The 22,261-nt window shown below is 45.6% G+C and overlaps 1 protein-coding gene across 1 annotated transcript in view; it reads left to right on the top strand.

The window, feature by feature from the left end:
• Positions 1–22,261, top strand: part of LOC144759390 (uncharacterized) — a 577,744-nt gene that overhangs the window by 203,920 nt on the left and 351,563 nt on the right. Inside the window, 2 exon segments of the mRNA XM_078646483.1 lie at positions 12,091–14,409; positions 20,400–21,617. Coding sequence (XP_078502609.1) covers positions 13,009–14,409; positions 20,400–21,617 — 2,619 coding nt within the window. The 5' untranslated portion in view covers positions 12,091–13,008.

Below are 22,261 nucleotides of genomic sequence, written 5' to 3'. Positions count from 1 at the left end.
CAAAAGATCTGGGCCCAAATCCATCGTTTTTTTGCACTCCACACCACCCTGGGTTAGACAATGGCGATATGCAAATCAGCTCTGACCCTGTTGCCCCATGGGAACAGTCCAGTCCGAACTACAAAAGCCATGTCCTTCCCAGAACGGAATCAAGCATCCGAGGACCGGACCGGTTTCGAGGTAACACCTCTCTTCAGCCCGGCTAGCTTGACTCCAAATGGTGTGGAGTGCCTGGGACCCACGTCTGGGCATCCCCAGCGCACTTAGGGCGGCAATTGCAAAAACAACAAGTGATGGACTGAATGTGGATCAATGTCACACACTCCCCCAGTCAAAAGATCTGGGCCCAAATCCATCGTTTTTTTGCACTCCACACCACCCTGGGTTAGACAATGGCGATATGCAAATCAGCTCTGACCCTGTTGCCCCATGGGAACAGTCCAGTCCGAACTACAAAAGCAATGTCCTTCCCAGAACGGAATCAAGCATCCGAGGACCGGACCGGTTTCGAGGTAACACCTCTCTTCAGCCCGGCTAGCTTGACTCCAAATGGTGTGGAGTGCCTGGGACCCACGTCTGGGCATCCCCAGCGCACTTAGGGCGGCAATTGCAAAAACAACAAGTGATGGACTGAATGTGGATCAATGTCACACACTCCCCCAGTCAAAAGATCTGGGCCCAAATCCATCGTTTTTTTGCACTCCACACCACCCTGGGTTAGACAATGGCGATATGCAAATCAGCTCTGACCCTGTTGCCCCATGGGAACAGTCCAGTCCGAACTACAAAAGCCATGTCCTTCCCAGAACGGAATCAAGCATCCGAGGACCGGACCGGTTTCGAGGTAACACCTCTCTTCAGCCCGGCTAGCTTGACTCCAAATGGTGTGGAGTGCCTGGGACCCACGTCTGGGCATCCCCAGCGCACTTAGGGCGGCAATTGCAAAAACAACAAGTGATGGACTGAATGTGGATCAATGTCACACACTCCCCCAGTCAAAAGATCTGGGCCCAAATCCATCGTTTTTTTGCACTCCACACCACCCTGGGTTAGACAATGGCGATATGCAAATCAGCTCTGACCCTGTTGCCCCATGGGAACAGTCCAGTCCGAACTACAAAAGCCATGTCCTTCCCAGAACGGAATCAAGCATCCGAGGACCGGACCGGTTTCGAGGTAACACCTCTCTTCAGCCCGGCTAGCTTGACTCCAAATGGTGTGGAGTGCTTTGCAATTGCCGCCCTAAGTGCGCTGGGGATGCCCAGACGTGGGTCCCAGGCACTCCACACCACTTGGAGTCAAGCTAGCCGGGCTGAAGAGAGGTGTTACCTCGAAACCGGTCCGGTCCTCGGATGCTTGATTCCGTTCTGGGAAGGACATGGCTTTTGTAGTTCGGACTGGACTGTTCCCATGGGGCAACAAGGTCAGAGCTGATTTGCATATCGCCATTGTCTAACCCAGGGTGGTGTGGAGTGCAAAAAAACGATGGATTTGGGCCCAGATCTTTTGACTGGGGGAGTGTGTGACATTGATCCACATTCAGTCCATCACTTGTTGTTTTTGCAATTGCCGCCCTAAGTGCGCTGGGGATGCCCAGACGTGGGTCCCAGGCACTCCACACCACTTGGAGTCAAGCTAGCCGGGCTGAAGAGAGGTGTTACCTCGAAACCGGTCCGGTCCTCGGATGCTTGATTCCGTTCTGGGAAGGACATGGCTTTTGTAGTTCGGACTGGACTGTTCCCATGGGGCAACAGGGTCAGAGCTGATTTGCATATCGCCATTGTCTAACCCAGGGTGGTGTGGAGTGCAAAAAAACGATGGATTTGGGCCCAGATCTTTTGACTGGGGGAGTGTGTGACATTGATCCACATTCAGTCCATCACTTGTTGTTTTTGCAATTGCCGCCCTAAGTGCGCTGGGGATGCCCAGACGTGGGTCCCAGGCACTCCACACCACTTGGAGTCAAGCTAGCCGGGCTGAAGAGAGGTGTTACCTCGAAACCGGTCCGGTCCTCGGATGCTTGATTCCGTTCTGGGAAGGACATGGCTTTTGTAGTTCGGACTGGACTGTTCCCATGGGGCAACAGGGTCAGAGCTGATTTGCATATCGCCATTGTCTAACCCAGGGTGGTGTGGAGTGCAAAAAAAAAAAAAAACGATGGATTTGGGCCCAGATCTTTTGACTGGGGGAGTGTGTGACATTGATCCACATTCAGTCCATCACTTGTTGTTTTTGCAATTGCCGCCCTAAGTGCGCTGGGGATGCCCAGACGTGGGTCCCAGGCACTCCACACCACTTGGAGTCAAGCTAGCCGGGCTGAAGAGAGGTGTTACCTCGAAACCGGTCCGGTCCTCGGATGCTTGATTCCGTTCTGGGAAGGACATGGCTTTTGTAGTTCGGACTGGACTGTTCCCATGGGGCAACAGGGTCAGAGCTGATTTGCATATCGCCATTGTCTAACCCAGGGTGGTGTGGAGTGCAAAAAAACGATGGATTTGGGCCCAGATCTTTTGACTGGGGGAGTGTGTGACATTGATCCACATTCAGTCTATCACTTGTTGTTTTTGCAATTGCCGCCCTAAGTGCGCTGGGGATGCCCAGACGTGGGTCCCAGGCACTCCACACCACTTGGAGTCAAGCTAGCCGGGCTGAAGAGAGGTGTTACCTCGAAACCGGTCCGGTCCTCGGATGCTTGATTCCGTTCTGGGAAGGACATGGCTTTTGTAGTTCGGACTGGACTGTTCCCATGGGGCAACAGGGTCAGAGCTGATTTGCATATCGCCATTGTCTAACCCAGGGTGGTGTGGAGTGCAAAAAAACGATGGATTTGGGCCCAGATCTTTTGACTGGGGGAGTGTGTGACATTGATCCACATTCAGTCCATCACTTGTTGTTTTTGCAATTGCCGCCCTAAGTGCGCTGGGGATGCCCAGACGTGGGTCCCAGGCACTCCACACCACTTGGAGTCAAGCTAGCCGGGCTGAAGAGAGGTGTTACCTCGAAACCGGTCCGGTCCTCGGATGCTTGATTCCGTTCTGGGAAGGACATGGCTTTTGTAGTTCGGACTGGACTGTTCCCATGGGGCAACAGGATCAGAGCTGATTTGCATATCGCCATTGTCTAACCCAGGGTGGTGTGGAGTGCAAAAAAACGATGGATTTGGGCCCAGATCTTTTGACTGGGGGAGTGTGTGACATTGATCCACATTCAGTCCATCACTTGTTGTTTTTGCAATTGCCGCCCTAAGTGCGCTGGGGATGCCCAGACGTGGGTCCCAGGCACTCCACACCACTTGGAGTCAAGCTAGCCGGGCTGAAGAGAGGTGTTACCTCGAAACCGGTCCGGTCCTCGGATGCTTGATTCCGTTCTGGGAAGGACATGGCTTTTGTAGTTCGGACTGGACTGTTCCCATGGGGCAACAGGGTCAGAGCTGATTTGCATATCGCCATTGTCTAACCCAGGGTGGTGTGGAGTGCAAAAAAACGATGGATTTGGGCCCAGATCTTTTGACTGGGGGAGTGTGTGACATTGATCCACATTCAGTCCATCACTTGTTGTTTTTGCAATTGCCGCCCTAAGTGCGCTGGGGATGCCCAGACGTGGGTCCCAGGCACTCCACACCACTTGGAGTCAAGCTAGCCGGGCTGAAGAGAGGTGTTACCTCGAAACCGGTCCGGTCCTCGGATGCTTGATTCCGTTCTGGGAAGGACATGGCTTTTGTAGTTCGGACTGGACTGTTCCCATGGGGCAACAGGGTCAGAGCTGATTTGCATATCGCCATTGTCTAACCCAGGGTGGTGTGGAGTGCAAAAAAACGATGGATTTGGGCCCAGATCTTTTGACTGGGGGAGTGTGTGACATTGATCCACATTCAGTCCATCACTTGTTGTTTTTGCAATTGCCGCCCTAAGTGCGCTGGGGATGCCCAGACGTGGGTCCCAGGCACTCCACACCACTTGGAGTCAAGCTAGCCGGGCTGAAGAGAGGTGTTACCTCGAAACCGGTCCGGTCCTCGGATGCTTGATTCCGTTCTGGGAAGGACATGGCTTTTGTAGTTCGGACTGGACTGTTCCCATGGGGCAACAGGGTCAGAGCTGATTTGCATATCGCCATTGTCTAACCCAGGGTGGTGTGGAGTGCAAAAAAACGATGGATTTGGGCCCAGATCTTTTGACTGGGGGAGTGTGTGACATTGATCCACATTCAGTCCATCACTTGTTGTTTTTGCAATTGCCGCCCTAAGTGCGCTGGGGATGCCCAGACGTGGGTCCCAGGCACTCCACACCACTTGGAGTCAAGCTAGCCGGGCTGAAGAGAGGTGTTACCTCGAAACCGGTCCGGTCCTCGGATGCTTGATTCCGTTCTGGGAAGGACATGGCTTTTGTAGTTCGGACTGGACTGTTCCCATGGGGCAACAGGATCAGAGCTGATTTGCATATCGCCATTGTCTAACCCAGGGTGGTGTGGAGTGCAAAAAAACAATGGATTTGGGCCCAGATCTTTTGACTGGGGGAGTGTGTGACATTGATCCACATTCAGTCCATCACTTGTTGTTTTTGCAATTGCCGCCCTAAGTGCGCTGGGGATGCCCAGACGTGGGTCCCAGGCACTCCACACCACTTGGAGTCAAGCTAGCCGGGCTGAAGAGAGGTGTTACCTCGAAACCGGTCCGGTCCTCGGATGCTTGATTCCGTTCTGGGAAGGACATGGCTTTTGTAGTTCGGACTGGACTGTTCCCATGGGGCAACAGGATCAGAGCTGATTTGCATATCGCCATTGTCTAACCCAGGGTGGTGTGGAGTGCAAAAAAACGATGGATTTGGGCCCAGATCTTTTGACTGGGGGAGTGTGTGACATTGATCCACATTCAGTCCATCACTTGTTGTTTTTGCAATTGCCGCCCTAAGTGCGCTGGGGATGCCCAGACGTGGGTCCCAGGCACTCCACACCACTTGGAGTCAAGCTAGCCGGGCTGAAGAGAGGTGTTACCTCGAAACCGGTCCGGTCCTCGGATGCTTGATTCCGTTCTGGGAAGGACATGGCTTTTGTAGTTCGGACTGGACTGTTCCCATGGGGCAACAGGGTCAGAGCTGATTTGCATATCGCCATTGTCTAACCCAGGGTGGTGTGGAGTGCAAAAAAACGATGGATTTGGGCCCAGATCTTTTGACTGGGGGAGTGTGTGACATTGATCCACATTCAGTCCATCACTTGTTGTTTTTGCAATTGCCGCCCTAAGTGCGCTGGGGATGCCCAGACGTGGGTCCCAGGCACTCCACACCACTTGGAGTCAAGCTAGCCGGGCTGAAGAGAGGTGTTACCTCGAAACCGGTCCGGTCCTCGGATGCTTGATTCCGTTCTGGGAAGGACATGGCTTTTGTAGTTCGGACTGGACTGTTCCCATGGGGCAACAGGGTCAGAGCTGATTTGCATATCGCCATTGTCTAACCCAGGGTGGTGTGGAGTGCAAAAAAACGATGGATTTGGGCCCAGATCTTTTGACTGGGGGAGTGTGTGACATTGATCCACATTCAGTCCATCACTTGTTGTTTTTGCAATTGCCGCCCTAAGTGCGCTGGGGATGCCCAGACGTGGGTCCCAGGCACTCCACAACACTTGGAGTCAAGCTAGCCGGGCTGAAGAGAGGTGTTACCTCGAAACCGGTCCGGTCCTCGGATGCTTGATTCCGTTCTGGGAAGGACATGGCTTTTGTAGTTCGGACTGGACTGTTCCCATGGGGCAACAGGGTCAGAGCTGATTTGCATATCGCCATTGTCTAACCCAGGGTGGTGTGGAGTGCAAAAAAACGATGGATTTGGGCCCAGATCTTTTGACTGGGGGAGTGTGTGACATTGATCCACATTCAGTCCATCACTTGTTGTTTTTGCAATTGCCGCCCTAAGTGCGCTGGGGATGCCCAGACGTGGGTCCCAGGCACTCCACACCACTTGGAGTCAAGCTAGCCGGGCTGAAGAGAGGTGTTACCTCGAAACCGGTCCGGTCCTCGGATGCTTGATTCCGTTCTGGGAAGGACATGGCTTTTGTAGTTCGGACTGGACTGTTCCCATGGGGCAACAGGGTCAGAGCTGATTTGCATATCGCCATTGTCTAACCCAGGGTGGTGTGGAGTGCAAAAAAACGATGGATTTGGGCCCAGATCTTTTGACTGGGGGAGTGTGTGACATTGATCCACATTCAGTCCATCACTTGTTGTTTTTGCAATTGCCGCCCTAAGTGCGCTGGGGATGCCCAGACGTGGGTCCCAGGCACTCCACACCACTTGGAGTCAAGCTAGCCGGGCTGAAGAGAGGTGTTACCTCGAAACCGGTCCGGTCCTCGGATGCTTGATTCCGTTCTGGGAAGGACATGGCTTTTGTAGTTCGGACTGGACTGTTCCCATGGGGCAACAGGGTCAGAGCTGATTTGCATATCGCCATTGTCTAACCCAGGGTGGTGTGGAGTGCAAAAAAACGATGGATTTGGGCCCAGATCTTTTGACTGGGGGAGTGTGTGACATTGATCCACATTCAGTCCATCACTTGTTGTTTTTTTAAATACAAAGCATATCATGCTGAACGATTCGGTGGTGGTCCCATCCTCCTAGGACCACCCCAAGCAAAGTTATGGGCAAAAATGCAATGCCAACCAAAGGCCCAGCAAAGCATTATGGGGAAAGATTCTAGAGTTTAGTGAATATTATTGTATTAGCTCTCAGCTGAGCCTGAGAGCCTGCCCCCTGGGGAGGGTTTTGATATTGGATACTATAATATTCACTGCACTGTAGAATATCGTCCCATAATGCTTTGCAGGGCCTTTGGTTGGGATCGTATTTTTTCCCATACCTGTGCTTGGGGTGGTCCTAGGAGATTGGGACCACCACCAAATCATTTCAGCATGATATGCTCTTTGTGTTCAAGGCATCTGCGTGGTCCTTTCCCTACGTTAGGGAGGACCCCAAAATCATCACGTCTCTCACTGCTTGCTGTATTTTCATTTTCACTTTTGTGAGATGATTATATGCATTTTAGCATGTAATAATGTTTCTTGTCGTTTTACCTAGGTTATATGAGGATTCAGTTTTCTTAATTGTGGTGAGACGGAATGGAGTTGCAGAGCGGAATTCACAGAGTTTTTTATCAATTCCTCAGAATTCCGTGTAGTGGTACTCCTCCAACTACGCCCACTCTTATCTGTGTGTTCATATTTTGGGTGTGTGTTTGTGGACCTGTGCATCTCTTTGTATGTGTATCTCTTTGTGGGTACATTCTTTTATGCCTCAGAAGATAGAAAGCCTCTTTTAATTAGGTATTCCCCAAGCCTGCCCCAAAAATTAAAAAACATATTAAATGACATTACACACCCGCAATATTCTATGTATTCACAATCACATTTATCCCAAACATGGATTGTTTATCCTCCACTCCTACTTTTAAACACAACGCGTAAACTAGAGGCGTAGATTCCATTGGTGCAGCAGGTGCAGTGGCACCAGGGCCCACTGAACTCAAATTAGTGCTGTATTTCACCGTTTAACATGGGCCAAAGAGGGAATTTCTTTCTTGGACTAGAGCCCCTGACACACTGGCTACTGCTGTAACCTAGCCTTGCTGGAGAACAACTGTTATTTGCGAGAGGGATGCTGTATGGAAGAGTAAAGACTCCTTGGATATTGTTCTACTCGTAAAATACACCTGCTTTGGAGTTGGAAATATTATCGCCCCGTCAGTGGCGGGAAGTTCCATTGTGGAGCATAGCAGTGCCTAACAGGACTGAATGTGAACACAGCTAAGTACGGGAAGCTGCCCAGCCCACTACCTTTGCTTGTGTTCTAGGCCTTGTCATAAAGTTTGGCCAACTTAATTAGATATAGTGATCTCCTGTATGTGCTGCAAGCAGGTACACCATCCCACCAAGATATTAAGGCGTTAAGAGCCCTGCTCGTTGGGGAACGTTACTTGCGAACCACAGAGAATTGAAAGTGGAGCAGCCATAAAGACAAGCCCCAGGGCAGTCTGGAGGTCAGCCAGCAGGTAAGCCTCATTACGTATAATCTCTTTAGTTCAACTGGGGCTGGTAAAAGCAGATATCTGCCCCACCATAAATATGAAATCTGGAAATATAGAGAATCTTTTTACTTTAGTACTGAAAACTACCAACATTTCTGTGTGAAAATATGGGCGAAATGAGAAATTAGAAGGGGAATTGGAGCAGTATATCACTAAACGTGTAATAGGTGATTAGGTGGAGACCGTAAATGTGTAGTGTTCATGTGATGTTTGTTTTAAAAACACTGTGGTTGTGGTGCACTGGGTTGCTCGGTTGAAGGCTGAAGGCGTGAGCTGAAATGCGTAGGCATCCTGTGTTGGGTTTTTCTGCATTATAGAATTAATAAAACAGTAGTGAGCACTTGGACAATGGTTTGTCGTCTTCGTGGCACACGGAGTGAGAGTGCGGCTGATCGTCCTTTGGATAAAGTAATTTTGAGGTGGTTTATAGCAGGGATATTGTTGTAAATCATTATGCGTGGTTAAGGCATATGCATGGTAAAGACTTGCGTGGTAAAGGTGTTACGTGGTAAAGGCATTGTGTGGTAAAAGCATTTGTAGGAATGTATGACATTATAATTAGTCTAATCTTGCACTATCTCTTGACTTGAAACTAGACCCTGAGCCTTGATAAACTGGACACAGACAGCCCAAAAAAAGTGTAAAAGCACGTGTAGTGGGACGGTCATGCCACATTGTCATTTCATGCCATTTTCCCAGTGCATTGTACCATTTCCCCAGTTTTTCTCGCGTAAATGGTGCTATGAATCGTATAGCACTACTTGCCACCACGTTTAGAGGGTGATCCATTTCTCTTCCTACACTAGAGGGAGAGTTACTCCTGCATTTTGTTGAAGTGAAACTCTAAGTGTCAGAAAGAGTCAGATTGGGGTCTGTGAATTTTTACTTATTCACAAGTTAGCGGTCATTCACAAACTGGCACGGCGAAGCATGAGTGCGCTACATTTACTAGTGTGTGATTCTACACTTGCAAAACATGTACACCTGGCAGCAATCACCTGACTAATTTTGCTTTCAAACATTGTTGAAAGAGCTGCTTAGTCCTAAAAACTCCAACTCTTTGAGCATAAATAAGATAAACTGCAAACAACTCATCTGGGGACACAGTCAAGCCCACTGACACCAAGAGAGAAACAGTAATGATGGTTATTCACAGGCCCTAGAAAACACCCTACTCCTGCTCATCATAAAGGCCCATCTCCCTCCTAAACGCTCATGCTAAACTATTCACAGGCATTCTGGCACACAACTTAGTCCGTTCATAATGGCCTTATGACTGCAAGCCACAGCAGTGGTGAGATAATACTGTGCCATTAATAAAATGGATGCTTTCCAACACTGAGAAGACACTGGACACAATGTCCGCCAAGGGCCCGATTTATATTTAGGCAGATGGTTTATTCTGTCATAAATGTGGCAGGTGTCCCGTCCACCCTATTAAAAGTGCATTATATTGTGTGGCAATTGTAATAAAGCGGACGGGATCTGTCATGTTTGAGGCAATAACCTGTCCGATAAACTCTAAATCAGGTCCTATGTCTGCAGCAAGTGTTGTAGAAGGAGCAAGAGCCAGCATTATAGGAAGAGGGCCTCGAAGCAGATATAGTCCCCGAGGCACTGAAACACCTACCTGTGCACTTCCTCTGTTTGTACCTCATAAGCACCCACCTGTGCACTTCCTCTGTTTATACCTCATAAGCACCTACCTGTGCACCTGCTCTGTTTGTACCTCATAGGTACCTATATGTTCACCTCTTCTGTTTGTACCTCATAGGTACCTATATGTGCACCTCTTCTGTTTGTACCTCATAAGCACCTATATGTGCACCTCATCTGTTTATACCTCACAAGCACCCACCTGTGCACCTCCTCTGTTTCTACCTCATAAGCACCTACCTGTGCACCTCCTCTGTTTGTACCTCATAAGCACCTATATGTGCACCTCATCTGTTTATACCTCACAAGCACCCACCTGTGCACTCTCTCTGTTTATAGCTAATAGGCCCCTTCCTGTGCACCTCCTCAGTTTGTACCTCCCAGGCGAGCTTCTGAAATTAAGCTTGTGAGCTCCGTACTGCCAACCACGGCCTCTTGACTATCAGGCCATTATCAGACATCTGCTGTGTGCACGCTTCAAGTGTGTCCCCCTGCCACAGCTAACAATGAACCCTGTAGAGTGAGTACACAGACCAAGGGGAGGAGGGCGCTGAAGGGCATGGAATGAGGTAAACCTGGATAAAGGAAAGATGGGAATGGAGAAATGAGACTTCACCTGTGGACAGCAGACACCTCCTCCTGCTCTACCAAAGCCCTGTTGAGTCACAAAGTAGCATTGTGGCCTTCAGACAGATCACAATAAGTCAAATATCTTGTAAATGTTGAAAAACAAAAACAATTATTTATATGCACACATCTGTTGGATTGGGTTATATTTCAGTTAAATTATTGGTTGTGATGGATTCTCTATAAGGAATAAATGACTGATATCGTTGAATAATAATTTACATGATTTAATGTTTGTTTGCCATATCTGTGTGCGCAATATAAAGACGGGCCATTGGAATTAACCCCTCATTCTGTTTCACAGAAAACCCTGGAAGGAGCTGCTGATTGAAATACAACAGGATCTTAACTTTATCTACTTTAGGAGGAACTAAAGACTCACTTTTTAAGTTGTCTTTCAGGGCAGAATCAGTCAATAGTTCACGGGAGATGGATATATATTAATAGAAAATCCACCTCAACTCAGGATAATGCTCCAGTCTTCCAGGTTAGAATGATCTAGAAATGCTTGAACTATGTGAAAATGTGTTGAAGGTGACTTAGGGCTTTATTACGAGTGTGGCGGTCTTCCAATCGTACTACCACTGCGAAGGTACCAGGCAGACTGCCAAGCCCATTGTGAGCCCGCCGCCGGAATATGACCTAAATCCAGGGTGGGTGGGCGGTGCAGCAGCGGTCTCACGGCGGCTGTATTAGGCTCATTAGAGAGCCTTAACAGCATACCACCACCTTAAGAGTGCCTGCAGCACATTCCTGCGCCATGTCATGCATGCCACACTGTGCAGGAACAAGGGTGCAATTCCATGGGGTGGCGCAACATGTGCCCCCCGCATGCAACCCCAGGAGCAGAATCGGCAGGGCCCTCTGAGGGCCCCCTTACCTGCATGTCCTTTATCCTTTTCATGGCGGGGTCCCCGCCATGAAAAGGGTGGTGAATATGCAGACCGTACTATGCTCGGCGATGTCGGCACCGGCACTGCCAACATATTCAGGGTGTTTGCAGACAGCGGGATCCTTGATCCTGGCGGGGTGGCAGACTCATGGCGGTCCCACCACCACACTCATAATACGGCGGTCAGACCGCCAGGATGGTGGCAGTTGGATCGCCACCGTGCGTACGGCGATCATGAGGGCCGTCGCACTCGTAGTAAGGCCCTTAATGAGCTGCAAGGTAAAGGCGGGAGTTGGCATTTGAGCTGATCCAGTGTGAACAGGAAAGCATTGTGAAAAAGGTGTCTGGAGTTACCTTTGTCATATATACTTTCTAAAGAGTTACCTTTGTCATGTATACTTCCTGAAGAGTTACCTTTGTTATATACTTCCTGAAGAGTTACCTTTGTTATACACTTCCTGTAGAGCTACCTTTGGTAGATACTTCCTGAAACTAAATTAACGGCAACGCTTCCTGATTCCTCTCTTTATCCACAATCTGTTCTGTTTAAATGAAATCTTGTCCATGTACATCTACCTAAAACTCTACCTGTAGCACGAGTGCTCTGTGGCTGCCCTTTCTTTAGTAAGTTACTCTGTGAATAATGGTAAATCACTGCCTTTTCAGAAGTAAATAAGATGTGACATGTTCAACCACAGTTTTAATGAAATATCCATGTATGCTAAAATGTTCCTCACTAAATTTCAAATATGGTAGAGAAGAGATGTCTTCTACAGCTGGTTAAATATTGTGTATTCACATTCTATTACATTTGCATTTAGTAATATTGCATTTCTTTACATCCAACAGAAAATAAGCCTTAAATGCATGGATTGATTATGAATAATGAAGATAACACATCAAACCTGCAAAAAGTATCAAAAATAAGGAGCTCCAAAAACATCAGTGCAATCAGAGGCAGATGACAGATCCAGGAAGACGCAGTCAAAGGCAATTCAGTGAGTGTACGAGTCTGAGATCTGCACCTCGACACCCCAAGATAAAGAAACGACCTCTACAAAATTAAGGCAATAAAACTGACAAACCACCTGCTGCATAAACAAGCGTCCAACACCAGCTTTGATCATGAGGCCGGTATGAGAGTTGGAGGAAGGTCTCGTGTCTATTTAGGATCCATAGCTTGGAGCAAACTCCTTCTTCAGCTTTGAGCTGTTAGCAACATGACAATGTTTAAAAAAGGTTGAAAACTTGGCTTTTTGTCCATGTTTGAAACCAACTGATTTACTTTCTTTTCTGACCTGTGCTTTGCCCCAGGACACTCTTTGGAGTAGCTGTACACATTACGAGTCGCTTCACCATCATGATATGGCTAGAGCAGTGCTTCACTATCTAAACTGGCAACAGACCACCATTCAGTGCTCTAGGTGTATTGCAAACTCTTCCTAGCCAAACCGCAGGCACCAGGGAAAAGCACAACGAAGTGGAGCCTAACAACTGAAGGCTAAAGGAAAGCGGAGTTCTGCTCTCTAAAGTACAGAGTATTGTCCCAATTTGCACCTACAGGAACGAATATTAAGCTTTACCCGCAAGCATGCGAAGCCATTATCCAATCTAAAGATGCAATCACCCACAAGGAAGCCTTGCTGATATTATGATTGTGGCAGGTATTTATTGAGTCTTGTATTTTATTGTTAAATCGGAAATCAAGCGTCCAAAATATAACACGCATACAGGGAATGTGAAAATAACGCAAGTAGTTTATTAACTATGCTGACCCTTCAGGAAACACGGTCAGGAAAAAAATCGTGCAATTCCACTGAATATGTCAAGAAATGTAGCCAAATAGAAACCATAAAAGAGCATCAGCGAATACAAACAGGGCAAAAACCATACCATTGCAATGAATGTGTAAAGAGCTTCAGTCAAATTGCAAACCTCCACACACATCAGAGAATACACACAGGGGAAAAACCATACCATTGCAAGGAATGTGTAAAGAGCTTCAATCACATTGCAAACCTCCACAGACATCAGCGAACACACACAGGGGAAAAACCTTACCATTGCAAGGAATGTGTAAAGAGCTTCAATCACATTTCAAACCTCCACAGACATCAGAGAATACACACACGGGAAAAACCATACCATTGCAAGGAATGTGCAAAGAACTTCAATCATATTTCACAGCTACACGTACATCAGATTATACACACAGGGGAAAAACCATACGATTGCAGTGAATGTGTAAAGAGCTTCAGTCAAATTTCACAGCTCCACACACATCAGAGAACACACACTGGGGAAAAACCATACCAGTGCAGTGAATGTGTAAAGAGCTTCAGTCAATTATCACACCTCCGCAGACATCAGAGAATACACACAGGGGAAAAACCATACCATTGCAGTGAATGTGTGAAGAGTTTAAGTACGTTAGCAGAACTCCAAACACATCAGCAAACACACACAGGGGAAAAACCTTACCATTGCAGTGAATGTGTGAAGAGCTTCAGTCGAAATACAGACCTCCGCAGACATCAGAGAATACACACAGGGGAAAAACCATACCATTGCAATGAATGTGCGAAGAGCTTCAGTCTGTTAGCACATCTCCAAACACATCAGCGAACACACACGGGGGAAAAACCATACCATTGCCCTGAATGTGTGAAGAGCTTCAGTGGGTTAACAGACCTCCGAAGACATCAGCGTACACACACTGGGGAAAAACCATACCATTGCAATGAATGTGTGACGAGCTTCAGTCGGTTATCACATCTCCAAACACATCAGCGAACACACACGGGGGAAAAACCTTACCATTGCACTGAATGTGTGAAGAGCTTCAGTCGGTTATCAAACCTCCAAAGACATCAGAGAATACACACAGGGGAAAAACCATACCAGTGCAGTGAATGTGTGAAGTGCTTCAGTCAGTTAACAGACCTCCGGAGACATCAGCGAATACACACAGGGGAAAAACCATACCATTGCAATGAATGTGTGAAGAGCTTCAGTCAAAATACACTCCTCCACACACATCAGAGAATACACACAGGGGAAAAACCCTACCATTGCAGTGAATGTGGCAGTAGTTTTACTTACTTTTCAGCATTAAGAAAGCATCAGCGAGCTCACAAAGGGGAAACAAATCTTTTAAATGCCATGAATGCTTGAAAAGCTGTAGTCCACTATCAATCCTAAACAGGCATCAGCGAACACACGCAGAAGAAAAGCCTTCAAGTGCAATGAATGTGTGAAGAAATGTAGTCAATTATCAAGCCTATGTAGACATCAGCTTGCACTCACTCTGTAAATACCGTACAACTGTAGTGAGTGTAGAAGTACCTTTGGGAAATCTTTCGCATTAAGTATTCATCAGTTAATGCACACTGAGAAAAAACCTTTCAGGTGCAGTGAATGTGTGAATATCTTCTGTAAGTTATTAAACCTACGGATACATCAACTAACATACACAGAGTAAAAATGAGCATTGCAATGAATGTCAGAAGTGATTTTGTCAATTGCAAACACACCTGGGGTAAACCTTACAATTGCACTAAAAGTGTGACGAGCTTTTGTCAATTTCTGATCCTACATAGCCTCAGCGAACACACACCTTCATTTAACTCACTTAGAAATAATCCCAGAGATGCAGTGAATTCAAAAAGAACTTACGAACATTAACAATAATATTGACTCAACTGAGGACATAGACAGGAGCAGAACAGTGCCGTTATTGTGAGATGAAGGAATTACAGGAACAACTATATAATTATGTGGGTTATTCAAATACCAGATGAATGAAGACTCGACTAGAAGAAAAAAAGAAAACCAAAGATTTGTAGAATAATAAAAGTGTCTGTTCCCAGTGATTGTTCACTTCAGTACACATAGAAAAACAACGTGATATAACAGGAAATCCACTGGGAGACTAGCTCAATGTGGAATAAAAGAAAAGAAACACTGGTGGTTTTATTTGGCCATGAATAGTTACAAAGAAAAACATCCAAGTGTTCCTGTTCATGCTACCTGTAAAAGTGTAGGGGTGAATATGATTCTGCCTGCACACATTGCTATATTAGAATAAGTGAGTTAGTTGCGAAAACGCCATTTTGCTGCTTTTGCACATGACACTACATGTCTCCGTTTTTATAAAGACAAACTGCTTGCTTTTCCTTCACATGAGAACGGTCTGTTTTTCACATCTCTAGACTCACACTGCGACCTCAAGTCTGCACAAAGTGTTCAAGGTTAAAATAACAATGTATGCTGTTGATGCAGGTTGATCAGCCCACGCTCTAGACACAACACAAACACAGCTGCTCATTTCTGAAACTCAGGTGCTTTTAATAGCACTTGGAAAAAACCTTTCAATCGACAAAGAGCTGTGCTGATCTGGGATGTGATTCACTTCACCTGACTTTGGAGGGATCGGGTTCCCGGTTTTAACCTAGAGATCTCCTATTAATATAATACCTAGCTCCTATCAAGGGGAGGGTGGTACACAAGGCGCTACAGACCTGGTTCCACTCTCATTATAATATGATTTCTCCCTTTGTATTTTATGGAATTGTAACAATGTTGATTGTATTGATCTCATGTTTATTTCAACTACGTGCTCTAAGATGCAGTATCTTTGCTAACATAAGTAAAAAGATGCATAAAATCAATACATATTTTAGATCGTTTAGTGCAATACCAGAAAGAATAGAGACTTCAAGCTAGATAATTAAAACTTTATTGTTTTTCTGCATTTTACACAGAAAAGTGACAAAGCCCTGATGACTGTCTGGGAACTGTTTTCCTCGGACTAGAAACGCGTCTGCACATCTGAGGGAGCAATCAATATCACTAAGCATTTGAACTAGCTCTGGCTGGTTGTAAAAGTCATCCTTATTTTAGGAAGTGCTCCTTCCTTTTGACTTTGTCTCTTCATTCTTTATGAATTCAGATTAACTTTTTTGAAAATTTCAATTGTTTGTGTTTGTATAGTGAATTTTTTGTGGAATGTATGATAATTGTGTATATGAATTGTAAATATTTTGTTTGTAAATAGTTAGATGTTGGAATTTAAATGTATTGAATGTACAGTTTTTTCCTTTTTTGCGAAACTTTCAAAAGAAGAATGACATTTTTTTTAAATAGACAGGTATAAATAAATATACCGGGTCAAACTCAATAAGTTTGTGTTTCTCCTATGGTCTGAAATAAGTTTTTGGAAATTAATTGGGTGTAGACATATTCTTGTGTTTTCTGTTTTTGGGATTATCGACATTTAAATTCACATTGTCGTACATGTGCGGTACAGAACACCCACAGTTCAGCTCTCGTTAACAGTCTGATGCGAAAAAGATTTAAGATCACACGAGACATTTCAAATGGCTTTTTTAGTCATAACCTGTCCTCCGTTGGTAGTCAATGGACAGCGTTCACTTCTGGCGGCAAACAAAAACAATTTAAAAGATTGGCCATGGGCTATAAAAACAGCCCAGGTGTCTTTGCCGCATGTGTCATCCCTTTCTTAGATGGCATTGATCCTAATGCGTACTCGTACTTTGATGATATTTATCTAATTAAGGACGAATTATGGCCGCATCCGTGTCGCATTGATCGCATCATAGTTATGTTTGCGGACTTCGATTATAAATTTATCTTTGCAAAGTCAGACATTGCGGAGTTCACAGTGTTCCTGGGCTCAACAATGAAGGTAGAGGTCTTGCACCTCACTTCCTCGAGAAATACGCATGTTTATGGTCTCCTACAACTCTGGAATGGAAAAAAAACTACAATCCTTGCTGGGATTTTTGAATTTCGGGTGTACTTATATTCCCGATTATGCCCAGCGTATCAAACCTCTATATGCTTTGATAAAACCAACTTTTACCAAGTCATGCGGGCTGCCTGAATATTCTGCTATTCTGCAATTTTTGTGTTTGCATTGAGGTTTGCTGACCCTCGTGTAACTAATTTAATTGTGAGTGACTCTTATTACTGTGTTCAGTCCTTCAATAAAAATGTATTCTTTTGGACTCAGAATGACTGTCGTGATTCCAAAGGTGGCACAAATAACACAAGATGCTATGGGTTTGAGTCGCAGAAATAAAGAACGTCTGCCTCTCGTAAATGTAATTCATACTCTTGGTCACCATCGTGTAGGAGTACACGCTGTTGGCAACAGTCTAGCTGATGAAGCAGCAAAGACCGCAGTAGCAACATATGTAGTAGCAGCAGTTACAAGATCCAACAGTAAGAATGATGATGACATCTTGGCAGCTATAGCTGCTACAGAGATCGGTGATAATTACCCTAAGGGTTTCCCTTCTAAATACTCTTATCATTTAAGTCCTGATAAAGTTCTCTATGTGAGAATTAACAACGTTGGTGACAGGCTGATTCCGGACACAGACTGCAGGCTACCCTTGATAACAGTCGCTCACGAAGGTATAGCCTCGGTTCATGCCGATGTTTCAGCGTATGTCTCTATCTTACAGCAGCGTTACTGGTGGCGTGGATTGTATAAATAAACTTGTGAATATGTCCTTTCTTGTTAGGTATGTCAGCAGATTAAACCTTCAACTGCTGCACGACCGCCACAAATTCAGCTGTACATATCTAATAGACCACTTGGTTGTGTTTATTTAGGTCACTGCTGACCTTTTTCTGCTGATACTGCGTATAAGTATATCTTAGTTGCAGTGGATTCATGCACACGTTTTATCTGCGTTTGGCCACAAAGGAGTGCTGATGCTCGAACTGTCATCAGAGATTTGCATGTCTTTGTGGGAATTTTTGCATGTGGCACCTTCCATTCTGATCAGGTCCAGCGTTCACCTCTAAGGTGTACAAGGAAGCCATGGGGTCTTTGGGGGTGCAGGTGAAATGTTTGTCTCCATACCGGCCTGAGGGCAATTCTGTTGTGGAGCGGATGAACCGTGACTTAAAGCAATCTTTGACAGCTAGGGTTTTAGGTACTACGTGCACTAAATATTCTTCCTAGAAGTTCTCTGGGTGGGCAGACCCCGTACGAAATGCTCTTTGGCATAAAAATGTTTGTCCCGGACCTTGATGGTCTAGACATGGCGGCGACAGCCGTACCCTTTGACGTAGATAATCATTCTGCTGTGTTACAGAACCTACATGAGACTCGAGACAGTCTTGCAAAGGAACACTTGCCCTCTACATATGGAGCTGAAGCTGCTGTACAGAATCCGGTAGATTCCGGTAGTTAGCTGGCTACCCTGAGTCGGTGACCTGGTCTGTGAGAAGGTGGAGAACAAGAAGGAGTTCAGCCCCTCGTATCATGCTCCCGTTCCAGTGCTTGACCATGCAGGGCACAAGAACAGTCATTTCACCACCACTTCCTGGTCGCAAAGGAAACAGGTACAACTCCATTGACAATTTCAAACTACAACGAGTGGCCGATTCTTCTTAGTATGACTCCTGCTGTCTCTTGTCCAGCACTGCTGAGAAATTCTGTTTTGGCCTCTGCTGACACCAACATCCCTGACGTTGCTATAGAGATGTCCACAGTCACTAATCCATTATTAAATTCGCCAGCTGGCGATCCACATGAACATACTGAGTATACACATCCCACGGATTTGTCATTGCCTGGTGTGTGGACAAATCCAGCTGACCAGTCACATTTTTCCTTTGACTCTGACTCTATAACATCGAGTGTACCGTTGAGGTTTTCTATTTTTGCTACTTGTTTTAAAAGATATTTTTTGGTTCCACCTTAGACTTACATCTGGTTGGTTCTCATCTCCATTTTTTTGGATTGGATTTGTGATGGTATTTTTTCGCCTGGTAAATGGACACTGTATAACTGAACAATCAAAAATCTGATTAATTGATGGAACTTTGGCACCACACTCCTCATCACACATCATGAAAAGAGAACAGACTTTTGTCAACATCACAGCCTAGCCCGTGCTAGATGGGATTGTATGAGATGCTGTAAAATTTCAAATTCATGGACCCACAGACGTGGTTAATATTCCTAATGTACTTCGTGTTTCAATGGGAGATGTTGTGAAACAAAACATACGTTCTGATGATTGGGATGTCCAAGCCATTGAGTTGTTCTGATACCATCACTATGGCCATACCTTTCTGCATAAGGCTAACACATTTAGAAATGTGGTTAATTACACCCAATGGGAAAATGTCCTACTCCCATAGAATTGCAAAAAACACAGTTGATGGACAGAATGTAGAACAATGTCATACATTCACCCCAGTACAAGGATCTGGGCCTAAATCCATCGTTTTTTTGCACTCCACACCACCCTGGGTTAGACACTGGCTATATGCAAATCAGCTCTGACCCTGTGCCTCATGGGAACAGTCCAGTCCGAACTACCAAGCCATGTCTTTCCCAGACCGGAATCAAGCATCCAAGGACCGGTTTCTGGCTATCAGCCTTCATCAGCCTGGATAGCTTGACTCCAGTGGTGTGGAGAGCCTGGGACTCACGTCTGAGCATACCCAGCACACTTGGGTGAAAATTGCAAAAAACACAGTTGATGGACAGAATGTAGAACAATGTCATACATTCACCCCAGTACAAGGATCTGGGCCTAAATCCATCGTTTTTTTGCACTCCACACCACCCTGGGTTAGACACTGGTTATATGCAAATCAGCTCTGACCCTGTGCCTCATGGGAACAGTCCAGTCCGAACTACCAAGCCATGTCTTTCCCAGACCGCAATCAAGCATCCAAGGACCGGTTCCTGGCTATCAGCCTTTATCAGCCTGGATAGCTTGACTCCAGTGGTGTGGAGAGCCTGGGACTCACGTCTGAGCATACCCAGCACACTCGGGGTGAAAATTGCAAAAAACACAGTTGATGGACAGAATGTTGAACAACGTGACCGTTTTAAAATTCGCACCACAGCTATACCCTCAAAGGCATGTGAAGCACTTCAATTTGACATTTATCTCTCCCCTTCATACAACTTTAAAGGTATATTACTCTACAGAAGACCTGAAACCCGGGCAGATTTCTTGACAGAAATACTTACCATCCTAGAAACTTCAGGCACTGACAATTCGATAACTCTGTTAGGTGATTTTAATTTCCATTTGGAACGTGGCGAAGACAAGGACACCATATCATTGCAATCTGAAATGGAGGTCTTTGGTCTATCTCAGCTGGTGAAAGGACCCACTCATAATGCAGGCCATACCTTAGATGGTATTTTCACCAACTTGGACAATATATCAGTGTCCGATGTCTTGCCTATGACTTGGTCAGATCATTATCTGGTCTTGGCAACCATTCAAATTAACAAAACCACAACCGCCTTCATATCTCCCTTACGAGAATTGTTCAAGGTCTGGAAAGATATCAGTATCCCCTGCTTTAAGGAGGCGTTATTGAACTCCACTCCTAAATGGGCAACTGATCCAGATACTGTTATTGAACAATATCACACATGGGTAGGCCAGGCGGCTGACAAACTGGTACCTGAAAAAAGAATGTCCAGAAACAGAAGTTCCCCCTCAGCCCCTTGGTATAATGAAGAGCTTAGAAAATTGAAACAACAATGCAGAAATAAAGAAAGAATCTGGAGGAAAAAATATGATAACGCGGACAAGATAGTGTACAAGGAACTCTTAACTCAATATAAACATCTAATTATAGAGACCAAAAAGAAGTTTTACACAGAACAAATCGAAAACGCAAAAAACTCGAACAAGAAGCTTTTCGAAATAACTAAACATCTCACGGGATGTGCCCCAGATCTCAATCCTCCTTGCTCACAAGAGTTTTGCAACTCATTAGCAGCATTTTTCTTCGCCAAAGTAAATGATATATTTTCAGCATTTAACCAAGGCGAAGATCAAGGGATCAGGAAAACAAATATCCCTTCTCCAAGTAATATTCTTTCTTGTTTTGCTGAGGTAACAGATGACAATATTCAGGACATTGTGAAAACAATTAAATCCGGATCAGCTTTGGATCCTTGCCCCTTAAACACTCTTCGGTCATTAATAGATGTTGTAATCCCTGCTATTACTCACATGATCAATCTCATGTTTCGCACAGGAATCTTACCTAACCAATTGAAAAAAACCTTACTCAAACCACTTTTGAAGAAAGCAGGCTTGGATAAAGCAGAACTTAAAAATTATAGGCCTATAGCGAACTTACCTTTTATTGCCAAAGTAATTGAGAAAGCCATGAACATGCAACTTGCGGGATTCATCGAGCAACACCATCTGCTCGATGAAACACAATTTGGTTTCCGCAAGTTTCATGGGACAGAAACAGCCCTCATTAAGGCAGCTGATGACATCCGATTAATCAGAGACCAAGGTGGAACTGCATTATTGGTGCTCTTAGATTTATCAGCTGCCTTCGACACGGTTGACCATAAGATCTTAGTCAACCGTGTCGAAATGATGGGCGTGCAAGGCCTAGCAAAGGACTTAATAGCGTCTTTTCTAGCAGAGAGATCCCAGGCAGTCATACTGGGCCAGTATGAATCTGCTGAACTATCACTACCATGTGGGGTACCTCAAGGTTCATCCCTTAGTCCGACACTATTTAATATCTATGTGTCGGACCTCGCTAACACCATCAAAGCGCAAGGGATGAACCTTACCTCATATGCGGATGATACGCAGTTGATACTGGCTGTCAGAAATGATGGGGAAATAGTAGCGGAAAATTTCAAGACAGGTATGCTGGCCATTGGAAAATGGATGTCAGCAAACTGCTTGAAATTAAATTCCGACAAAACTGAGGTGGTCACCTTTGGCCACCTCAGTCCTAGTTGGTCCCCTACTTGGTGGCCATCATCTTTCGGAGCTGTACCTGAACCAGTTACGAAAGTAAGAAACTTGGGTGTCATCTTTGATGATAACCTAAATTTTATGGCTCACGCCAATCAGACGGCCTCCAAAGCCTTCTACAAACTTCTGTTGGTAAGGAAGATTATTCCTTTTCTTCCTACCAATGTGGGAAAGACATTGGTTAGCACAATGGTCCTATCAGCGCTGGATTATTG

The sequence above is a fragment of the Lissotriton helveticus genome, chromosome 1_1 (genome assembly GCF_964261635.1).
Source record: "Lissotriton helveticus chromosome 1_1, aLisHel1.1, whole genome shotgun sequence".
Taxonomy (NCBI): Eukaryota; Metazoa; Chordata; class Amphibia; order Caudata; family Salamandridae; genus Lissotriton; species Lissotriton helveticus.
The sequence above is the reverse complement of the archived record's forward strand: the minus strand, read 5'-3'. Positions and strand labels throughout refer to the sequence as shown.